This window comes from Mesoplodon bidens, assembly GCF_964165515.1.
Source record: "Mesoplodon bidens genome assembly, contig: HAP1_SCAFFOLD_627, whole genome shotgun sequence".
In the NCBI taxonomy this organism is placed as follows: domain Eukaryota; kingdom Metazoa; phylum Chordata; class Mammalia; order Artiodactyla; family Ziphiidae; genus Mesoplodon; species Mesoplodon bidens.
In genome coordinates, this window is record NW_027672049.1 from 44,739 (window position 1) to 64,791 (window position 20,053).

Sequence of the window (20,053 nt, forward strand, 5' to 3'; positions counted from 1 at the left end):
ACTGGGCCCGTGAGCCATGGCCGCTGAGCCTGCACGTCTGGAGCCTGTGCTCTGCAACGGGAGAGGCCACAACTGTGAGAGGCCCGTGTACCGCAAAATAAATAAATAAATAAATAAAGAGGAATAGGGAGACCAGTTAGGAGACTATCACAGTGCTCCAAATAAGAGATGTTTATGGCCTAGGTTAGGTTGGAAGTTTGCAGCAAGTGAAAAGTGGTTGAATTCAGGTTGTGTTTTGAGGGTGTAGCTCTCAAGACCTGCAGATAGATGTGAGGTATGAAGGAAATAGTAACAAGGAGACAAGTCGTTGATGATTATGTGTGCAACTGGGTAGTATCCCTTAGAAGAAGGGGGCTGATGGGAGGAGCAGCTTTTGAGGGAATATCAGGACTTGGTTTGTTATCTTGGATGCCCTGGTTTGATATCTTAGATGCTCTTTAGGTATCTAAGCGTCTGGACGGTGCTCAGACTGTACTTTGTATCCAAAGGTATCCAAAGCCACTTCAGATGCAAAATGTTTCAAGTTGACCTTTGCTGCTGCCAAAATAGTAGCCACTGTGGGCAGTCTGCAAGATGGCATCTTAGGTTTCTGAGGAAGAAATTAGAATACACAAAGTGGGAAATAAGTGTATAATTATATAATGTAGATTTCATATTTAAATGTCTGGGAAAAGCAATAATTAGTTGGCTTTTGGTTTTAAATGGAAATAGCCACTCATTGGAAAATAATTACTCTAATTTCAATTCATTTTACTTTAGATCATTCTGTGATGAAAACAGTTACCAAACAAGTTCTCCAGATGGAAGGAGTGCCAAGTCAGAGGTATATAACATGTTTCAGTTCTCTCGGAAGAATTCCTCTTTAATGGCTTGGTTTTCTTTCTTTCTTAAAAGAAAATTATCAAGGTACTTTCTGCCATCTTAAAACTAAGATTTGAGTCGAATCAAATGGCTTTTCTGTTTTTGAAAATGTTGTGTGATGCTTTAATTTAGGTTCCCAGATATGCAGATTGAAAACCTTTTAACTTCTTATTTTCTGTAACATATTATCGTTAGTCACAATAGTCTTTTTTTTTTGGAGATAAGAATGAATAGCAGCAGCAGCATTTGTGAAACCAAATCTAATATGAAACTGACTCTTTCTTGTGAGTAAATTTGAATTTTGAAACGGCAAAACAATAAGGTTTAATAAAAAGCAAAATAAATTGTTTATGTTTATGATCTGCCAATTTCCCACAAAGAGTTTTGTGGTGACTTTAGTTATATACCAGATACATTAAAATCACCAGTGGACAACACATCTTTTATTCAGGTGCCCTCTGAAAGTTTTAAAAGTTTGTTGACTTCATATCACTGAACGGTCCACTTTAAAATGGTTAAAATTATAAATTTTCTGTTTTGTGTCGTTTACCACAATTTTTAAAAAATGTGTTGTTTGAAGATTTTTGGGGTTTATAAAGGTATTGTATTAGCATAAAAAAGAAAAATTTAAGAGACCACCTCTAATCCCATTATCCTATCAAGCAATATTTACATTTTAATTTTCTCTTCCTGCTGTCTATAAACATAGTTCCACATAGCTTCATTATAATTTGCCATTCTTATCTTTTCATACTAAATTTCAATTCTGTAATTCATAGTTATACTTTTTAACATTGCATTCACAAGGTTTCATTGAGTTGGTCAAGTTTTTAAATTGGTGAAAAATTGGAAATAACCTAAAATAAACTATTGTAAACATCTTCATAAATACAGCTTTTTTTTTTCTACTTAAAGTTGTATGTTTTTGATTCTCTATTCATCAACTTGCTTGGACAACAGTGTATTAAATAAGTTGTTAAGAGTGTTTATGAAGTCAAAAAAAAGCTTATGATCGTCTGCCAATTGTTATTTCAAGAGAGTGATATTTTAATAATCAAATAGTACATTCAAAGAAGTTAAGATTTGTGATATCACACTCATTAGATATTATTATTAAAAATTTATATCATATGTAAAGCATTCTTAAAATAGCTACCTTGACTTTTGCTATGATATTAGAAATGGAAATCTATATAAATAAAACATGTATATGTAAAACATATTAGGAATTCTGTAAAACTAGTACAGAATAATAGGGCATCATGGAATGAGAACAGTTAAACATTTTTTTTTAGTTAGCATGATTAAACAAAGTGGAAATGTAACTGAAGTATACAAACTCATTGAGCTCTTTTAAGAGTAATTTTATTTCTTGGGCTTTTTTTTGTGTTTGCCTCAGTTATTTGGAGACATAGAAGTAAGCCAAATCAGTATCTGGGTATATACCTAGATCCAGGTGAGTATAGGGGTGAAATAATGGTGTGAATTGTGTCACATTTATATTGTACTTATGTATGCCTAATAAAAGATGGGAACTTTTATTAGAAATTTTTTAATCTCCTAACAAGAAAAGTGTAATTAAAAAAATTTTAATACAAATGTATTTGCATTAGTTTCTGAAAGGAAAGGAAGGGTATACACATACATACCATATGCATACAAACATTTTTTTTGATGGCAATTAAGTTAAAACACAATAAAATAGCACAAAATGAACTGAGCTCCTATATATTTTTAAGAGGCATGTAAATCACACAGGATCGTGTGTTGATTATCAATAAGCTACACTCTATGAAATATTTGTCCTATATTACCGCATACACTCCATTTTACCCTGCATCCTAATGCTGCTAAAATATAGTAGAAAGCAGCAGCATAGCACAGGGAGATCAGCTTGGTGCTTTGCGATGACCTAGAGGGGTGGGATAGGGAGGGTGGGACGGAGGCTCAAGAGGTTGGGATATGGGGACATGTGTATGCATATGGCTGATTCGCTTTGTTGTGTAACAGAAACTAACACAGAATTGTGAAGCAATTATACTCCAATCAAGATCTATTAAAATAAATAAATAAAATAACATAAAATACAGTAGCTTTGAAGGATAAATATAACCATTTTAACCTATGATGTTTGTTTTCAGTAAATTCAAATTAAATATTTAAATGTGAATTTTAATATATGGCTTGTTCTAAGTAAAATATTAACACGTAGGTCTATTTTTTGCAACCAAATGCCTCTTTACTACTGAAATATAGGGTAAGTCTCCACATTTCACTCTTTCATCCAGTGGGTTTCATTTGTTTTTTTGTGTGTTTTCTATATGAAATCAAAGGAGCAGTGAAGGTTGACAGGCTTATAGGAGGGTAAAATTGACTCACCTACCCCCCAGCAACTTGCAGCCTTATAACTTGTATTGTTTTTACATAGAAAAATTCATCTTAAATTTAACTTTTGGTCTACTTCTGAAGATTCTGTTTGGCAGAAGTCATGGGTGTATCTGTGTTTCTGTGTCCTTGAGATTCAGAAATGCCAAAGGTGTTCTACGATTCAGGAAACTTGAGTGTTTCTACATGATACATAAAATGTATCATACTTTGGGATTTTTTTAAAACTTTTATTTTTGCATTTCTGCACATCTCAATACTTTTGTTTTAGTTAAAATAACTTGTTACTGTAGAGAACTTATATTTTTTTAAAATGCTGGCTTATGTAAAACCTTTGTACAAAACCGATCCTCTTTTTAATGGGCTTGGCATCATTGTCAAGTGCCTTTTTGATTCCTTTCGACGTGTGCACGTGTGACATTTGCTCTGTAGACCTTTGGTGCATCTTGATTCCTTGTTTTCATGCTTTGTCAAACGTAGTCTTGGCCACAAAGAAGCCTGTAAGTAATGGAAGGAAACACTCTGCTGGTCAAGAATGTTACCCTCCTGAAGCGCTACCACCTGGAGTGTCTGGTTTCCGGCCATTGTGTCCTGCAGAAAGTGCAAAAAGCAACAGGTAACCTGTTTGCATTCCCTGTCTTTTTCAGTCATTTAGAGTTCTTTATTTTGGAACTTGTATTATGTGGGTGGTCTCTGGTGCTTTGTGTAGGGAAAAAAGGTAACTCACACATGGCTTCTGCCTAATGAGCCTTCTAAGGAAGAAAAATTAAAAGTAATTGGGAGTTTCAAGTTGTTTCTCAAGTGTCACAACAGAGGTAACTCCGTGGGAGTCTTGAGGAGACTAAAATGATCACCAATTGTGCATGTGAGAAAAGTTTCATTAAAGGCAGATGTAGTTGAGCGAAGCCCTACAGCACAGAAGTAGGAATTTGGATACGTACGAATGGGAAAAAAGACATTTTAGGCATGGGAAATAGTTTAATGCAGAATGGATGAAAAATATGCATTAGACCTCTTCTAAATCAACTGGCTTATTAACTCAGTAAATCAGATTTAGTGAGTCAAACTAGCATTACCTGATTTCTTATCCAGGGGATAGCTGTTCATAGTAATATTTGTCACAGAACAGTAAATAAAATGGTTGAATTATAGCTTTAGGCTTGCTAAGTGAAATAGATGGCTCTAGATGATCTTCAGGTGACTTACTTGGTAGTAATCAGGAAATTGGGGATTAACAATTGCTTAAGAAAACAAAGAGAATTGATTTTAAATAGTACTTGAAGTAGTTCCTGTGTAAAATATCTGTTCAGTTGCTCATGTTAAATGGATGTTTCTAATCCCCACTGGACAACCGACTACTTTTTTGCAAATGGTAATGTGAATTGCTGTTGCATAAACTATAGTGTTGAATCCCCAGTGTTTGCACTTGAGTTTCACAGCTCTGTGGTTTCCTGTCTTCTTCCTGAGACACTTAATTGCAGGTCCATCCTCGTCACACAGGGTGGTAAATTAGAGAACGATTAATATCACCATTTAAAGAAGAGAGGCTGACATCTCAACCGTCCTGAACATAGGAGCTGAAGGGGCCTCTCAGCAGTTCAGAGAGTGATTACCAAGCCAGTAGGCTGAATTCTGTTGTGTTTTCTCCGTAGCAGAGCCCTCCAGGTCCTTGTTTTGAGCTTATTTATTTTTATACACAATTCTGTATGGATACTGTTCATACTACTAAATAGTTGTATTAACTGGGTTTAACTGGTGATGTATTTACATGAAGATCTAAGTTCGTTTTGTTGCTATCTTTTTAGGGGCTTTCCATTCATCAAAGCTCGTGATGTATGTAATCAGTTGGTGGTGTGTAGCTATCATATTTATGATATATAGGGCTTGAATTGGGAAAGGTGGATGGTCATTCTTCTTGCTTTTTAAACTGACAGAGCCTTACAAGAAGCATTTCCCTCTCTGAAATAAATCCATGTAAAACATGTTTGGTCGCTCTCCCAATGCAACTGTGTAGTTGTGTGGATTTGGCACATAACGGGCAGCCTTGTGGTGATGTCTGTAAACAAGGAATCCTGTTTTCCAGTCCGCAAATCAGCTGTTACCCAGTGAAACGAACTTGACTGCCATTTCTGACCCCTCACATGGAGCTGTCATACTCAAGAATGTTCACATATTTTCAAGAAACGTTGTTTGCGGGCTATATGTACAAATTCCTGATCTGAAAGCCAATATAAAGCAACATCTCCCAAACCTCTGCTCTCTCACCAAGGCCACACACATTCCGTCGCTTATGGCCTCGTGGCAAGCGAATACTGTCAGTATCAGATTCTCCTTCCCAGTGGTCTTGGGAGACTGCATAGTGGCTCTGTGAAAGGGACCACTGCTGAGGTTGAGAGAAGAGCATCTTGGGTGTCAGTCCTGGCCTTGCATTCCCAGAGAGAGGGGTGTGCACCTCGTTCTCCTGTTAGGGTTTTCCTATGCTGCAGGGTTTGCTGCTTGTCAAAATGATGTCCTAGTGACTTGTCTTCTTCGTGGTTATATAATCCCAGCACACTTCTTTATGATCTGTAAACTTTTATGGGGTTGTGGCCAGGTCAGTTTTTAAATGTTTGGAAATGTCCTATTGAACACTGCAGTGGCAGTGAAGCTTGCTGGGAGAATTGTTGCCCTAGTTTTGGCTTAAGGGTGGTGAGAAGATGAAATTTTTGATGGGTCAGTTTTAGTTGTGTATGTGTATGTGATTTATTTTTTTAAATTCTAATGTCTATTATTCACAGCTTAGATATGTTGACTTCCTGATTATTCATCAGTCCCTTTACTGATGTATTTTCCTCTGAAAAACTACATTTTCTTCCAGACTGTTTTTGTCTGATGGTGAAGAATAAATTTTTCATTTGCAGTATAAAATTGATTTGAGAAAAAATGTTTACCTTGGATCTTCACTTGGCTTCTGTGAAAGAAACGTAATAAAATAATATGGGCAATTCCCATTACTAATCCTAACCACGTACAACAGAGGTCTGTACAGTAACATAGCAAAAATAAGTTACTGTACTTTTACTTAGTCATTGCCTGTTTTACACTAAAGAGCAGTGAGAGACATTTATAAATAATGATACCTCAGATCACTTTTGTTAAATGTCCTCTAATATTTGGATATTTGGTATCTGGCTTGTGTTGTCTTTTATGCAATCTTGTCTTCTTTCTTTGCACTTTAGTTTAACAACTCTATGGTTTCCTATCTTCCTGTGACACTCAGGTCCATCAGAATTTCCTGTGACGGTGACAGTAGGGAGTCCTTCCTCCTCAGAAATCGAAGAGGTCGATGATTCCTCAGAACGTGTTCAGGAGGAGCCAGAGAAAATCCATTTGAAACAAGAAGTATTGCAGGTACAAAGTTATCACTTTAAAGCTATAGAGAAGATTATTTTTCAAACGGAAGGCTGATTGCAACACAGCACAGCTTGTGTGAGGGTTCTGTTTTCTCATGCCATCTGCATTGTATCCCCTTGAATGATTCCTTAAGCTTAGACCAAGGTGAATGGTGGACATTTGAACTCTAAGAAATTAAAATCAAAACATGTTGTTAGTAATATATTTTCCTTTCCTTAGAACCTTAGTATATTAGATTTAGGGAGAACCTTAGTGATCATAAGATAAGGAAATTGAGTTCTGAATGAATACAGTCAGCTGATTCAGTGCTCTTGTTTTACAGATGAGAAAATGGACAGTTCTAGTTGAACTCTCTTTTTATAAGAGGAAAATATGGCCTCATTTTAAATAAAAGTAAAGTTGAAAAAAGTTTTGATGTTGATAGTCTCCTTTCCTAAAATCAAAAATATCAAGAAGTTACATTCTATTACCAAATCATCCTGACCTCTAATGTCATTCCTTACTTTTGTTTGTATGGACAGAAAAGAAAAATTGATTTTTATAAGAAATTTTTACACCTCAAAATTAATATATTTATTTTATTTCAACTTTAATGCAGAGCTGAACATTTCTAGTAAATAAAGGAACACCATTTGTGGGGGACCTTGTTTTTGTGCTACAAAGTCGATGTTTAATTTTTTAAAATTATTTAGTATGATTTTCTCTTCATATGAAACATGACACTTGACAGGTTTCAGAACTATTTATCCCATTATTATACGACTACGGGAATTACTCTTTGATTTTCAAAAGAGAAAGTTAGATTTTTATTTTTTAATTAAAATTAATGATAATATAGAGAACTTTTAAGAAAAGAACTTAGAAAATTATGAAATGTTAGAGTAGGAGAAATCTATAGTTCCTGTAGAGTTACTCCCTTTCGTTTTATAAATGAGCACCTACAATTTGTAGAACGTAAGTGGTTTATTAGTAAATGGCAGAGTATGACAAGACCCTAGAGCATCCAACCTGCATTCCTTGTTATTTTAGATGTGGTGTATTCATTTCCTTCACGAATAGACCACAAGATTGTATTTGTAAAAGCAGTAATAGACACTGGGGAAGTCCAAGAAGTTTAAACACTGGGACCACAGAATAGCAGATTCAGAATGCACTGAGATCTTTTAGCTCTTCTCTGTTTTGTTGTTGTTTTTTTTTTTGCGGTATGTGGGCCTCTCACTGTTGTGGCCTCTCCCGTCGAGGAGCACAGGCTCCGGACGCGCAGGCTCAACGGCCATGGCTCATGGGCCCAGCCGCTCCGCGGCATGTGGGATCCTCCCAGACCGGGACACAAACCCGTGTCCCCTGCATCGGCAGGCGGACTCCCAACCACTGCGCCACCAGGGAAGTCCTCTTCTCTGTTTTGACAAGACACTACAGTGATGGTATCAAAGTGTTTAAGTATATATGCCCACAACAATCAAGAGATTTCAACATAGTTTTGAAAGACAGAAGACAGGTGGAAGAGTATGAAACTGAAGCAGTAGAACAGAGGAAAAGCATCACCTAGAATATGCACAGGGACCACGTGCAACTGAGGAGGATTCTGACCCCACCTGAAAAAGTAGCCCCATGCTCAGGTGCGCATGTAGGAGAGAGGGTGGAGTTAGTTAAAAGTGTGACTGAGATAGGGGAGCTCATTGAAGGGTTGTGTTTGGAGGAGTGGACTCCCAGCCCCGCCCTCACCCTCCTGAAATGAGATGATTTCATTTTGAAAACAGTGAAACTGGCGAGAACTGGGGCAGCTAGTATGAGTTTTTACACCCTAGAAAACTGTGTTTGGGGGAGATCCTGTTACAGTTACTGCCCGCTTCTTCCTTCATAAGAAGCCAATCAATCGTTGACTTCAGGGAGCTTCCTGCGCTCATTCTTAAATAGAAAATAAGTGTCATTTGCCTGTTGAGTAAAGCTTACAACATGAGAGAGGGGGAAAGAGTGCAAACATATCCTAGTAGGACCAGGGACAATTTAGGGAACAGAATAATTTAAGAAAAAACCCTAATTAGTATCCTGAGAGAGGTTTAGAAAGAGCTAGCAACTATAAAATAAGACAAGGGTATTAATGAAAAGGAGAATGGTCAGAAAGCAAGAGAGTTCTCCTGGAAATGAAAATATGGGTGCTGAAATAAATTCAGTAGGAATTTAAAAAATTTCTCAGTATATAAGAAAGAAAGACACAATGGAAAATGTGATAGAAATATGTTAGAGAGGCTGCATCTGGGAGATCCCACATGTTACTATTAGAAACTCCAGACCCAGAAAAACAATGGAGGGAAGCTGTCAAAGGGCAACAATATTCCCCACAGCTGAAAGTAGACATCAGGCCTCAGATTGAAAATAGTTACGCAAGATGAGCAAGAATAGACTCATACCTAGGCACCCTTCATTGTGAAACTTTCAAATACTGAAAAAATAAATTAAAATAGAATAAAATACTGAGAGGATACATCCATTCCAGAGAGAAAAATACTGGTCACCTAAAAAAAAAGGTTACAATCTGACTTTATCATACTTGTCATGAGCACCATGGATCCTGGAAGGCACTAGAAAGATACCTCCAAAGTTTTTCAGGCACATAATTTTCACCCTAGGGGTTTGTATCCAGCCAAATTATCAGTCATACGTGGAAGCTGAAGAAGATATTTTGTACCCAAAGAAATTTGAAAAATTGACCTCCTGTGCTACACCTTAAGCTATTTATAGACATAATCCAGCAAAATGAGGCAATAAACCAAGAAGGAAGGTAATAGGGGATTCAGTGCAGATTGCAGCTAGTCTAGAGTGGAGAGGCTTCTATTGATTGTGTGATTGAGAGCTTAGAAACACCTTGAGGCATACTGTACTTACTAGGTGTTAGGCACTGTTGGAAGGGAGGAGGGAGAGGAAGAGGAGAAGGAACTTGAACTCCAGAGGAGAAAAGGCTATACGGACATAAACCTGAAGCACACTGAACTATGGTTGATTTTTAACCTAGTATTGGTGAGGAAGGGAAGAATCCACTTCAACTTGACACTATAGATGTCCCCCTTTTCAGTGACACACAGGGGTAATGACCACGTATCTAATTTGTTGTCCAAACCAGAACTTGTCCAAACTCCTTACACTTCAATAGTGTAAGGAGGCGCTCTAATGCTGTAACATCAGGACAACAGGTATAAACTGGAACAGCCAAAGGCGGCTTGGGGTATGTGGTCACCCTGCACAAGGGCAGTGACACTGGCACAGTATGGAACGAAGTGTAGTCTATACACAGAGACACAGTACATCTGCAGTGGGCAATATTAATTTCATTGTAATAATGGCAATACTGTCTTGGTTTGCAGCTTTTATTGTCAACGTGCATGTAATCACAAATAACTAAAGTAAACTATACTTAGTATGTATTAGTATTAACTTGGTATGTACTGAAATGTATTGTGTACTAGTATGTACTTAGTATATATTAGGCTCTAAGTGTTTTTGCATATATTAACTCATTTAATCCTCTGAATAGCCTTATGAGGTTGGTGCTAATATCATTCCCACTTTTGAGAACAGGAAGCTAAGACAGGGAAGGAACTTGCCCAGGCTGTACCTAATTTAAGGTTGGATCGAGGCTTTGAGTTTAGGCTCTCTGCCTGTTCTCTTAAACCTTACTCCGTACTGACTCTCAAATAACAGAAGACTTAACTGCACATAGAACAGAATATAAATTTCAACTTTGACAACATAACAGCTAGGTTTGGAAGGTAGACAGAAGGTAGAAAAAAGGGAAGATGCTATGAATGTCCTCATTTTACAAAGCGTGACGTTGAGAGAGTTTCTAGTTGATCAACAATGTAGGTTTTTAAGTATATCACTACAAGTGAAAGAGATCATGAGCAGTGGAATAACTCATGATGACATAACTTTACTGAGCAGTGTGGACGTAGGAAAGAGTGTAGAGGAACTAAACGCTTATTAGTAAGTTAGAAAGTGAACAGATAATGCCTCCAATTTAGTGAGAAAATAGTCATGGAAGAGTATTACTTGGAAATGGAGAAGAATTCAAAATAACAATAGTTGGACCTCCCTGATGGTGCAGTGGTTAAGAAACTGCCTGCCAAGGCAGGGGACACGGGTTCGAGCCCTGGTCCGGGAAGATCCCACATGCCACGGAGCAGCGAAGCCCGTGCACCAGAACTACGGAGCCTGTGCTCTAGAGCCCGTGAACCACAACTACTGAGCCCATGTGCCACAACTACTGAAGCCTGCGCGCCTAGATCCTGTGCTTCATAACAAGAGAAGCCACCGCAATGAAGAGTAGCCCCCGCTCGCCGCAACTAGAGAAAACCTGCACTGCACGCAGCAACGAAGACCCAATACAGCCAAAAGTAAATAATAATAATAAAATAATAAAAAATAACAATAGTTGACGTAAACCTCATAAAAAAGGAAATCCATACAGCCAGTAAACACAGAAAAGTGTACGACTTCATGAAGTAACAAGTGAAAAGTGAGTCAAAACCAAGGAAACTACATGTCAATCAGATTGACAAATACATAAATAAAAAGTCTGGTAGTATCAGGTATTGTAGACCTGAAGTACTATGGGAATCTTCTACCCTGTTTATACTGGAGTATAAATCGACACAACTACTTTGGAAAGCATTTAGCCCTCTCCATCACCTGAAGGTATATAAATAGCCTGTGAGCCAGCAGCCCTCACCCCCGCCCTGTGTAAATGCACCAGAATAACGGGTACAGCAGGATTCCTGTCCATGATTTGCATTAGCACAAACTGAAAGCAAACCAAATGTCCATTAAGAGTCAAAAATTAAATAAATGATGTGTATTTGTACAGTGGGAAAACTCTCCAGCAATAAAATTGAATGAACTAGAGCTACAGGCAGCAATGTGGATGAATTTTTTAAACCAATGTTGAGAGAAAGAAATAAGATAGAAAAGACTTCATATACTATGATCCTGTACATAAAGTTAGATGTTGACACAACTAAACTCTTTTGTTAGGGATGCATGCAGGTTAAAGGAAATGACTGTCAAGAAGTGAGGTTGGTGTTTAACCGGGAAGAAGGAAGGAGCTTGTGATGAGAAAAGGATATGGGGGGTTTTTGCGATGCTGACAGATTCTAGTAGTGCTTATGTAAGTATTCTCTTTTTATTTGTCACATTGACAGTTTTGTTCTGTGCACTTCTCAGTACACATATCGTATTTTACAATTAAAAACTGCGTAAAGAATCGGTCGATTCTTGAGTGCTGGATGTGGGAGTGGGATGAGACCGTTTCATTTTAAGTCCTTCACTACTGTTTGCATTCGCATGTTCATTCATTCAGCATTAATTGCACATATTCTATGTACCAAGCACTCTTCTAATTTTATATGTGTTTTAACTCATGTAATTCTCACAAGAGCTCTGTAATATGGGAGCTTATCTCCATTTTATAGATGAGGAAGTTGAGGCCTAGAGTTATACAACTTGTCCAAGGTTATGTAGCTAATGGGTAGTGCCAGGCCCATTTGCCTCAGAGAATCTGAATATTTACAATATAATCTAAAAGAGAAATTTAATTACTAATTATAAGCAAAAAAATTGCACATTAAAGAAGATGACAAGTTTTCATCTATCCAGTTAGAGAAAAACACACAGTCTGTCTTTCACACACGTACATCTTATATGTATGTGTGTGGCAGGGATTCTCCTTATTAAGCAATTATTTATTGACCGTCTACGTTGTGCTAGGCACAGGTGCTGGGGATAAACCTTAATAAAATACACCCCCTATCTTCAAATAACTTGCACTCTCAGTGAGGAAGTAAGCCAACAGTTACAGTAGAGGTTATATACCAAGTGATACATCGCTGATGGCAGTGTAAAATCTCAGAAATCGTTTGGAAAGAAGTCTGGAGATAGGTACCTCAGAGCCTTAAAAATGTTCATTTGCTTTGATCTCAAACTCATTTTTATGGATTTATTGTAAGAATGTTATTCTCAATATGGAAAAAAGCCTTCATGCATAAAAACGGTTATTTTGTCTGATAATATTGAAAAGTTGGAAAGAATTTAAATGTGTAAAATGGTTAACCAGTAAACCCACTCAGTGGAATATTTTGTAGCCCACACAAAAAAATCAAGGTTATGAATCCCCTGATTATAGGAGAAATGATTGATTTCAATGTTAAATGGAGAAAAGTTGAACATAAAATTTGATATCCAATATGATGGGAGCTTTGTCCCAGAAAAATCACCCTAGCCGGTGTACAGAAGGGTGGAATGGAGAGCAGATGGCAGGAAGGAAAATTATTCCAAAGCCTTATCATTAGTCTTATTTAAGTAATAGAATATCAAGCAATTTTACTTTCTAACTTTTTTGGTTCCATATTTCCATGTAAGGGACATGAATTCTGAATACTTTGTAGGAGGAGGGTACACTTTTTCACAAAAATTGAACACTGTGTTCTAATTCCCTCCATTAGAGGGAGAAACTGTTGCATGTAATTGCACTTTGATGTGCTATTTAGAACCAGTCAGGAATTTTAGTCTACCTTCCTCTGACCGTGCTGAGGGGTTTTTGTTTGTTTGTTTATTTGTTTAGAATTTCTTTGAAATCAGTTTTAGAAGATTGATTAAACCATTATATTAAAAGTAGAGGAATTTTGCAATTTTTTTCCCTTTTTCCTCATTGAAAACTTGACTGGGTTTGGTAATGAAACATTAAAGAATTTGAAGTTCTTAGACTCTCAATTTTTTAAACATGTTCTGAATATAAAAATATATGTTCATTGAGCAAATGTTTGAAAACAATGAACAACTTCTTGAAGGAAATAAAAGCCACCTCTGCATGTACACACACCTAATCTGCTCTTTTGTCTTAAAAAAGTATCCGAAATATTTTGCCATGTCACTAACTACTCTTCTACATCAGAGAATTTGATTAAGCTTATGCATCATCTCCCAGGAAAAACGCACAGATATATTTTGAATGTAGCACTCCTGAAGCCCATTCATGAACTCTGGTTGAGACCTCTTGTCATTCTTAGTGGCTTCATAACGCATTCCTTCAGACGATGAGCTGTTTTTATTTAAACCAGTCCCAATTCAGAGGCTCTTAGCTTTCTTCTAGGGTTTGGTTATAACCAATCTTATGACATCATGTTGGTAGATAAATCTTTGCCCACATCTTTGATTTCCTTAGGGTAAACTCCTGATGTAGGATTGTTGTTAGGTACCAAAAGCTACTCTCCAGAAAGTGATACCAGCTCCTCTCCCAATGATGGCAGGTAATAGAGTTCCTCACTCTTTTTGTTCAAAGCAGTTAACATGTATAAGTATACCTTACTGTTTTCATAAGTATAGGTATTATGATTGTTTATCACTGCATAAGAAACCAGCCCAAAACAGTGGCCTAAAACAATGACAATCATTTATTTTGTTCACGAACCTGGAGGTTGAGTAGAATATTAATTCTTTTACTACACTCTTACTGACTGAAAACAATACCTGTTTGACTAGCTCAGAGTTCTGTAGGTCAGAAGTCCAGGCACAGCGTGACTGGGCTTCCTTCTCAGATATACACGGGAACATGTGGGTTCCCTCCTGAGAGTGTTAAAGCACGTGAAATTTAAGTGTAAGATATTGAGCCCCAAACATTGGATGTTCACCATAGTTTGTGTGGGCCACAGAGCTGAAATCAAGATGTCAGTCTGGCTGTGTTAGCGTCCAGAGGCTCTGGGAAAGAATGCCTACAGGCTTCTTCCGGCTTGTTGGCATAATTCAGATTCTGCAGTTGCAGGACAGAGGTCCCCATTTCCTTGCTGGCTGTCAGTCGGGGGAGAGTTTCAGCTCCTAGAGGCCTCTCGCTTGCCTTCTCTGCCGCAGCATTGGACTTCTTCAGAGCCAGCAATGGAGAGTCTCCCTTTTGTCCCTTTTGTACTTCAATTCAGGAAGAGTTCAGGTCCTTTTCATGGGGTGCCTGAGTAGGCCACATCCACCTAAAATAATCTCCCTATCTTAAAAGATCAACTGATTTTGAACCTTAATTCCATGTGCAAAATCCCTTCACTACAGCACCTACATTTAGAGTTTGATTGGATAAGTGGAAGGTTTGTGTACTTCAGTAAGTGGTCATCTTGGGGGCTCTGTCAGAATTCTGCCTATTGCAAGCAGTGTCCCCACTTCAAGGACCGAAGTGTCTTAGTTCCTAAAACTCCTAAGATAGTTTATCAGTGTTCATTTTATTTCAGTGACCTTGGTGAAGGGAAGACTACCACTTCCGTGAGCAGGAATGGCAGCCAGCTTCCTGAGTCCACAGTGTGGCTCTGCTACTTAGTGGTGTGACCTTGGCTGTGCTGCTCTACTTACTCTACTTCTCTGCCTCTGTTTCCCTCATCTGTAAAATAACATGGAGTTAGTGATCGTTCTTTCCTCGTACGATTTTTTTAATAAATTTATTTTATTTATCTATTTTTGGCTGCGCTGGGTGTTTGATATTGCTCACGGGCTTTCTCTGCTTGCGTCGAGCGGCGGCTACACTTCGTAGTGGTGTGCGGGCTTCTCATTGCGGTGGTTTCTCTTTTTGCAGAGCACGGGCTCTAGGCGCGCAGGCTTCAGTAGTTGTGGCACGCGGGCTCAGTAGTTGTGGCACGTGGGTTCTAGAGCGTAGGCTCAGTAGTCGTGACGCACAGGCTTAGTTGCTCTGCGGCATGTGGGTTCTTCCTGGATTAGGGCTCGAACCCGTGTCCCCTGCACTGGCAGGCGGATTCTTAACCACTGTGCCAGTAGGGAAGCCCCCTCTTAGGGTTTTGATGATTCGATTATTTAATACCCAGGGAACTCCAGGAACAGTGCTTGACTGTAAATTGCTTTAAAAGTGATTACTTTTTTATTATTTTTTATTTTATTATTTTTTTAAAGTTTTTTTGGGGGGGCAATTTATTTTTATTTATTTATTTATTTATTTATTTATTTATGGCTGTGTTGGGTCTTCGTTTCTGTACTAGGGCTTTCTCTAGTTGCAGCAAGCGGGGGCCACTCTTCATCACGGTGCGCGGGCCTCTCACTATCGCGGCCTCTCTTGTTGTGGAGCACAGGTTCCAGACACGCAGGCTCAGTAGTTGTGGCACACGGGCTTAGTTGCTCCGTGGCATGTGGGATCCTCCCAGACCAGGGCTCGAACCCGTGTCCCCTGCATTGGCAGGCAGATTCCGAACCACTGTGCCACCAGGAAAGCCCCAGTGATTACTTTTTTAAAACATGCTTTTGAATCTGCAATTATGCAATTCAGGTATGCTAAGCAGGTTCGTTAATAGGACTTCCTGCTATAAAGAGACCCACAAATAAAAATAGAATTTTTCTTTCTTGGTCGTAACTTCTTATTTCTGACTTACTATGTTATATGCATATGCCTTTTATGGTGGCCTGCCACAAATTTATGTTGGAAAGAGTGGAATTTAAATAAATCTTTGCAAATTGGATAGATTTTGATCATTCATTTCACTGGCATGGTATGATATGACCAGTAGCAGACTAAAATCTGAGTTCACTTCTGGCTCTGCCCATAAATCCTGATGAGACCAATAGCTGGAAAGGCTTTTGGTTATTATACTATGAATTAGTTATAATATTGACTCTGTTTGCTTAGGAAACCCTGGAGGAGTGCCTAAAGCAGTTAAAGGAGGAAAGAGTAATAAGACTGAAGGCTGATAGACGAGTCAGTGAGGTAAACACGTTTCATCTGCTTTTGAGAGTGTTTTGGTTTTATTTTGATTTGATTTTAAGCCATATACACATATTTTGTAAGCTTTAAAACTGTAATATGTTGCAAATTGGTGGTATCATATGGACTTTTGCGTTTACTGGTATTTAGTGATCATATGATCTATATTCCAGAAAGCATGTTTTTAAAGATGTGAAAATCTGGTTTTGTGTATGTGTGTGTGTGTGTGTGCTTTTATATGACATTAGCTTATTTCCTGTTCATGATTCTTTGATGGAAGAAGGCACTTTCTGTGCATGTATTGTATATACAGTAACATAAAAGACATGATGAGACTCTCCTGGCAATGAATTAGGAAAGTGAATCATTTAAATAAATTTAAGATATTGGAAAACTTCTAAGAATGCAATGAAAGATAAAAATATATACTATGAGAATTACATTAGGTAATGTGCATGAAAGCAGGGCATAATCTAAAAAGTTCTATCTAAATATAATTTATCACAGGGTGAGTGTAGGGAGGAATTTTTGAAAGTGCATCCATTGGATTGGCAGACACTCATTCAATAAATGTTGAGCACCTGCTCATGTAAGGCAAAAGGGGCATCATGAACATTAACGGCCTTTCTGAGAAATACGAGAGTTGAGCTTACAGGGGGTTTTAAGTGCGTAGATGCTGAGCGGAAGGGGAAGAGTGCACGGGGGTGAATATGTTGAAGAAGCCAAAGAAAATATTGGTGATCGTACATTTAATAAATTGGGTTGGGTATGATTTAGGACTTTTAAACGTAAGCATTAGATATTTTATTCACTAAAGTTAATTCTTAACATTCAGCAGAGTTGAAATATGTTTTGTTCAAATCAGATTCTATAATTCACTTTCTAATTTAAGGGAAACTTAAAGCAGGTCATTTTCTAATGTGGAATAAGGCTCCATTATGAATTGAACCAGTTAGAAATGTGATCTTTTGTGAAAGATCATTAATAAAACGGTAACTTTGGTTTATTTATATACCACCTAAGTGTTATATAGGAAACTTTGTTGGGTGCCTGTGGGTTTTGGTTATTATGTGATATGGTCTCTGTCTTTACTGGCGGAGGGTTACATTAATTATAAATTAATTCCATTTTGAGTGTTTTAGTTTTGTACCTTGAAACTAGGCAAGACTACTTTTTGTTTGTTTTTTGTTTTTTGGGGGGTTTTTTGCGGTATGTTAGCATCTCACTGTTGTGGCCTCTCCCGTTGCGGAGCGCAGGCTCCAGACACACAGGCTCAGCGGCCATGGCTCACGGGCCCAGCCGCTACGCAGCATGTGGGATCTTCCCAGAGTGGGGCACGAACCCGTGTCCCCTGCATCGGCAGGCGGACTCGCAACCACTGCGCCACCAGGGAAGCCCAAGGCAAGACTACTTTTGATGACAATGAGAAAAAATCATGTCAGACGTTTTCAGTCTTCTTGTATAGCTGGAACATGAAAATGCCCAGTTAAGAAACACAACTTTCTCTTTGTCTGAAGCCCTTCATGCCCACTCATTGACAAGCATGATCCTGGATGATGAAGGTGTTTGGGGCAGCACTGAGAATTCTTTTCAGAAGTTCCATGCTTTCCTGGTTCTCCTTAAAGATGCTGGGTTAGTTCATTTCTCTTCATGGCATTCTTCTCTTTGCGACTCTAATGGTAGTTTGCTGAGGAACTGGAGCAATTTTCATCACTTACGTGGCTATATTTAGCCAAATTTAGTGTAATTATAGGTAATATAGTTGACATTTTAAAATGAGGAATTAAATTTTTTAAGAAATGCATATAGGGAAGCCTGCTTTGGTAGAGTGGGGAGCCCAGTATAAAAGAGTAACCTGTAGACAGAGTAATTAGTAGGTATAGTTGTTTTGTAAAGACTAAATTAAAGGCAGTTTTCATTGAAAATAGTCGGGAATGCATAAGAATTTTCCTATCTTTCACTTCTTTTGCTTGTTTGATAAGTTTGAATTAAAGTTATCTTTGCCTTAGACATAAAAATGATTATTAATCTGCAGGGGAGATAAAGGTCAGTGGTTCTCAACCGGGAGCAATTTTGCTGAAAGAGGGAAGTGGAGATTGATAGTTGATGGAGTGGTGTTTTGTCAGTGAATGAATTGGTGTTGGTGTTGGGAAGGAAGGAACAAACACATTCTTGGAAACTGGAGGAAAGGTGGTAAAGAAGTGTAGGAATGGAGGTGTGACAGGCAGTGGACAGGGTGCATGGAACATATTGAAGCTTCTAGTGAGACAGTGGGATGTCTCCTAGAGGATGAATCTGGAAAGGGCTGAGGATTTGGGGGAGATAGAGGCTTGTAGTCTGGAGTAGGATGTTAGCTTTTAAGATTTTAGAAGTAGGGCTTCCCTGGTGGCGGGGTGGTTGAGAGTCCGCCTGCCGATGCAGGGGCTACGGGTTCGTGCCCAGGTCTGGGAGGATCCCGCATGGCGCGGAGCGGCTGGGCCCGTGAGCCATGGCCGCTGAGCCTGCGCGTCCGGAGCCTGTGCTCCGCAATGGGAGAGGCCACAGGAGTGAAAGGCCCGTGTACCGCAAAAAAAAAAAAAAAAGATTTTAGAAGTATTTCATGATTGTAAGTCTGGGGAAATCTAAACTGCTCTTCTGTGATTATAATAACCTTTGTCTTTTCTCCTTTCCTCCTCTCGTCTAGGCTTGGGCAGTTGGCCACAATGGCTGGTATAGATCAGTCAGATTTTCATTTACTAGGTTGTCCCCCCATGAATTCTCCTGTTAGTAGTCCACCTAAAGAAGAAAAGAAGGCACTTGAAGAAGGAAAATCAGAATCAAAACAGGGTGCCCCATAACAAATGCAAAATAGCCAAGTAAATGGACAGAACAGCACTTAATGATTCTAAGAGTGATTAGCAAAAAGGAAATGACCAAGTCAGGTAGAAAACAATAATGATCAGTCTCTAATAATTCACATGCTCGGGAGCTAGAAGACTCTGGAGTCCTTTCCAAATCTGAGATTAGTAAATGTGGGCCCATTTCATGATACTGTACTTTTGTAAATAAGGAGACTCGAAGTTCTTGAGAAAATTTATGAGTTAAAGCAAACTATCCTTAATGAAGAAAGAAGACATTAGAGAAAATATTCCAGATTTTAAATTGTATAAATGTCTGTTCTGTTCATATTTTATCTAGGTTTCTATTTGTATGCAGTCAGCTTACAATGAAGGAACACTAATGAAGGTACACATACTGATATAATTTTTAAAATAAGTAGTCCAGACATAGCTAATAGGTAACATATTAGAGTGAATCACCTGGTTATGGGAATGGGAGGGGAAAACCTGTCGGCTTTTCCTCCAGCCTTACTTGGAGCCCCCATCAGCCCATCTCAGAGTGGTCTTGGGAACTGACAGCTTGAGAACACAGTCTGGTCACAAACTATATACGGTTTACATGTGCCTGGAGGATAGAAAAGACATTAATTATCCTACAGAATAGGGTTTTATTTTTAGTGAGGGAAAGGAAATGGGTAATAACTACCCCAATCACCAAAGTCTGAAAACGTAGCGGACATAGCCTTGGATATAGCTAGGTTAAGCTGAGAATCACTTGGCAAGATATAATTACAAAAAAAACTGGCTCTGAAATCTTCTGATTAATCAATTGACTGTGTTAATAATAAGATTACAGAGTAAC

The 20,053-nt window shown here is 38.4% G+C and overlaps 1 protein-coding gene across 2 annotated transcripts; it reads left to right on the top strand.

The window, feature by feature from the left end:
- The first annotated feature begins 800 nt into the window (after positions 1–800).
- On the top strand, positions 801–16,375 carry LOC308610675 (uncharacterized protein). Of its 2 annotated transcripts, XM_081259728.1 has the most exons (6): positions 801–823; positions 2,261–2,317; positions 3,727–3,862; positions 6,506–6,636; positions 11,668–11,800; positions 16,298–16,375. In XM_081259728.1, exons 3-5 carry the CDS (start codon positions 3,754–3,756, stop codon positions 11,743–11,745), a joined length of 318 nt encoding a protein of 105 aa, XP_081115854.1. In that variant the 5' UTR covers positions 801–823; positions 2,261–2,317; positions 3,727–3,753; the 3' UTR covers positions 11,746–11,800; positions 16,298–16,375. The 2 variants fall into 2 exon arrangements, with proteins under 2 accessions (XP_081115854.1, XP_081115855.1); XM_081259729.1 differs by lacking the exon at positions 801–823 and having other exon boundaries at positions 2,035–2,317.
- Positions 16,376–20,053: the final 3,678 nt, after the last annotated feature.

Excerpts from the sequence above, each read along its gene's own strand:
- LOC308610675 (XM_081259728.1), top strand. The coding sequence starts at position 3,754 with ATGGAAGGAAACACTCTGCTGGTCAAGAATGTTACCCTCCTGAAGCGC. Across the intron at positions 3,863-6,505 it reads GAAAGTGCAAAAAGCAACAG|GTCCATCAGAATTTCCTGTG; the intron begins GTAACCTGTTTG and ends TGTGACACTCAG. Across the intron at positions 6,637-11,667 it reads TGAAACAAGAAGTATTGCAG|GGATGCATGCAGGTTAAAGG; the intron begins GTACAAAGTTAT and ends CTCTTTTGTTAG.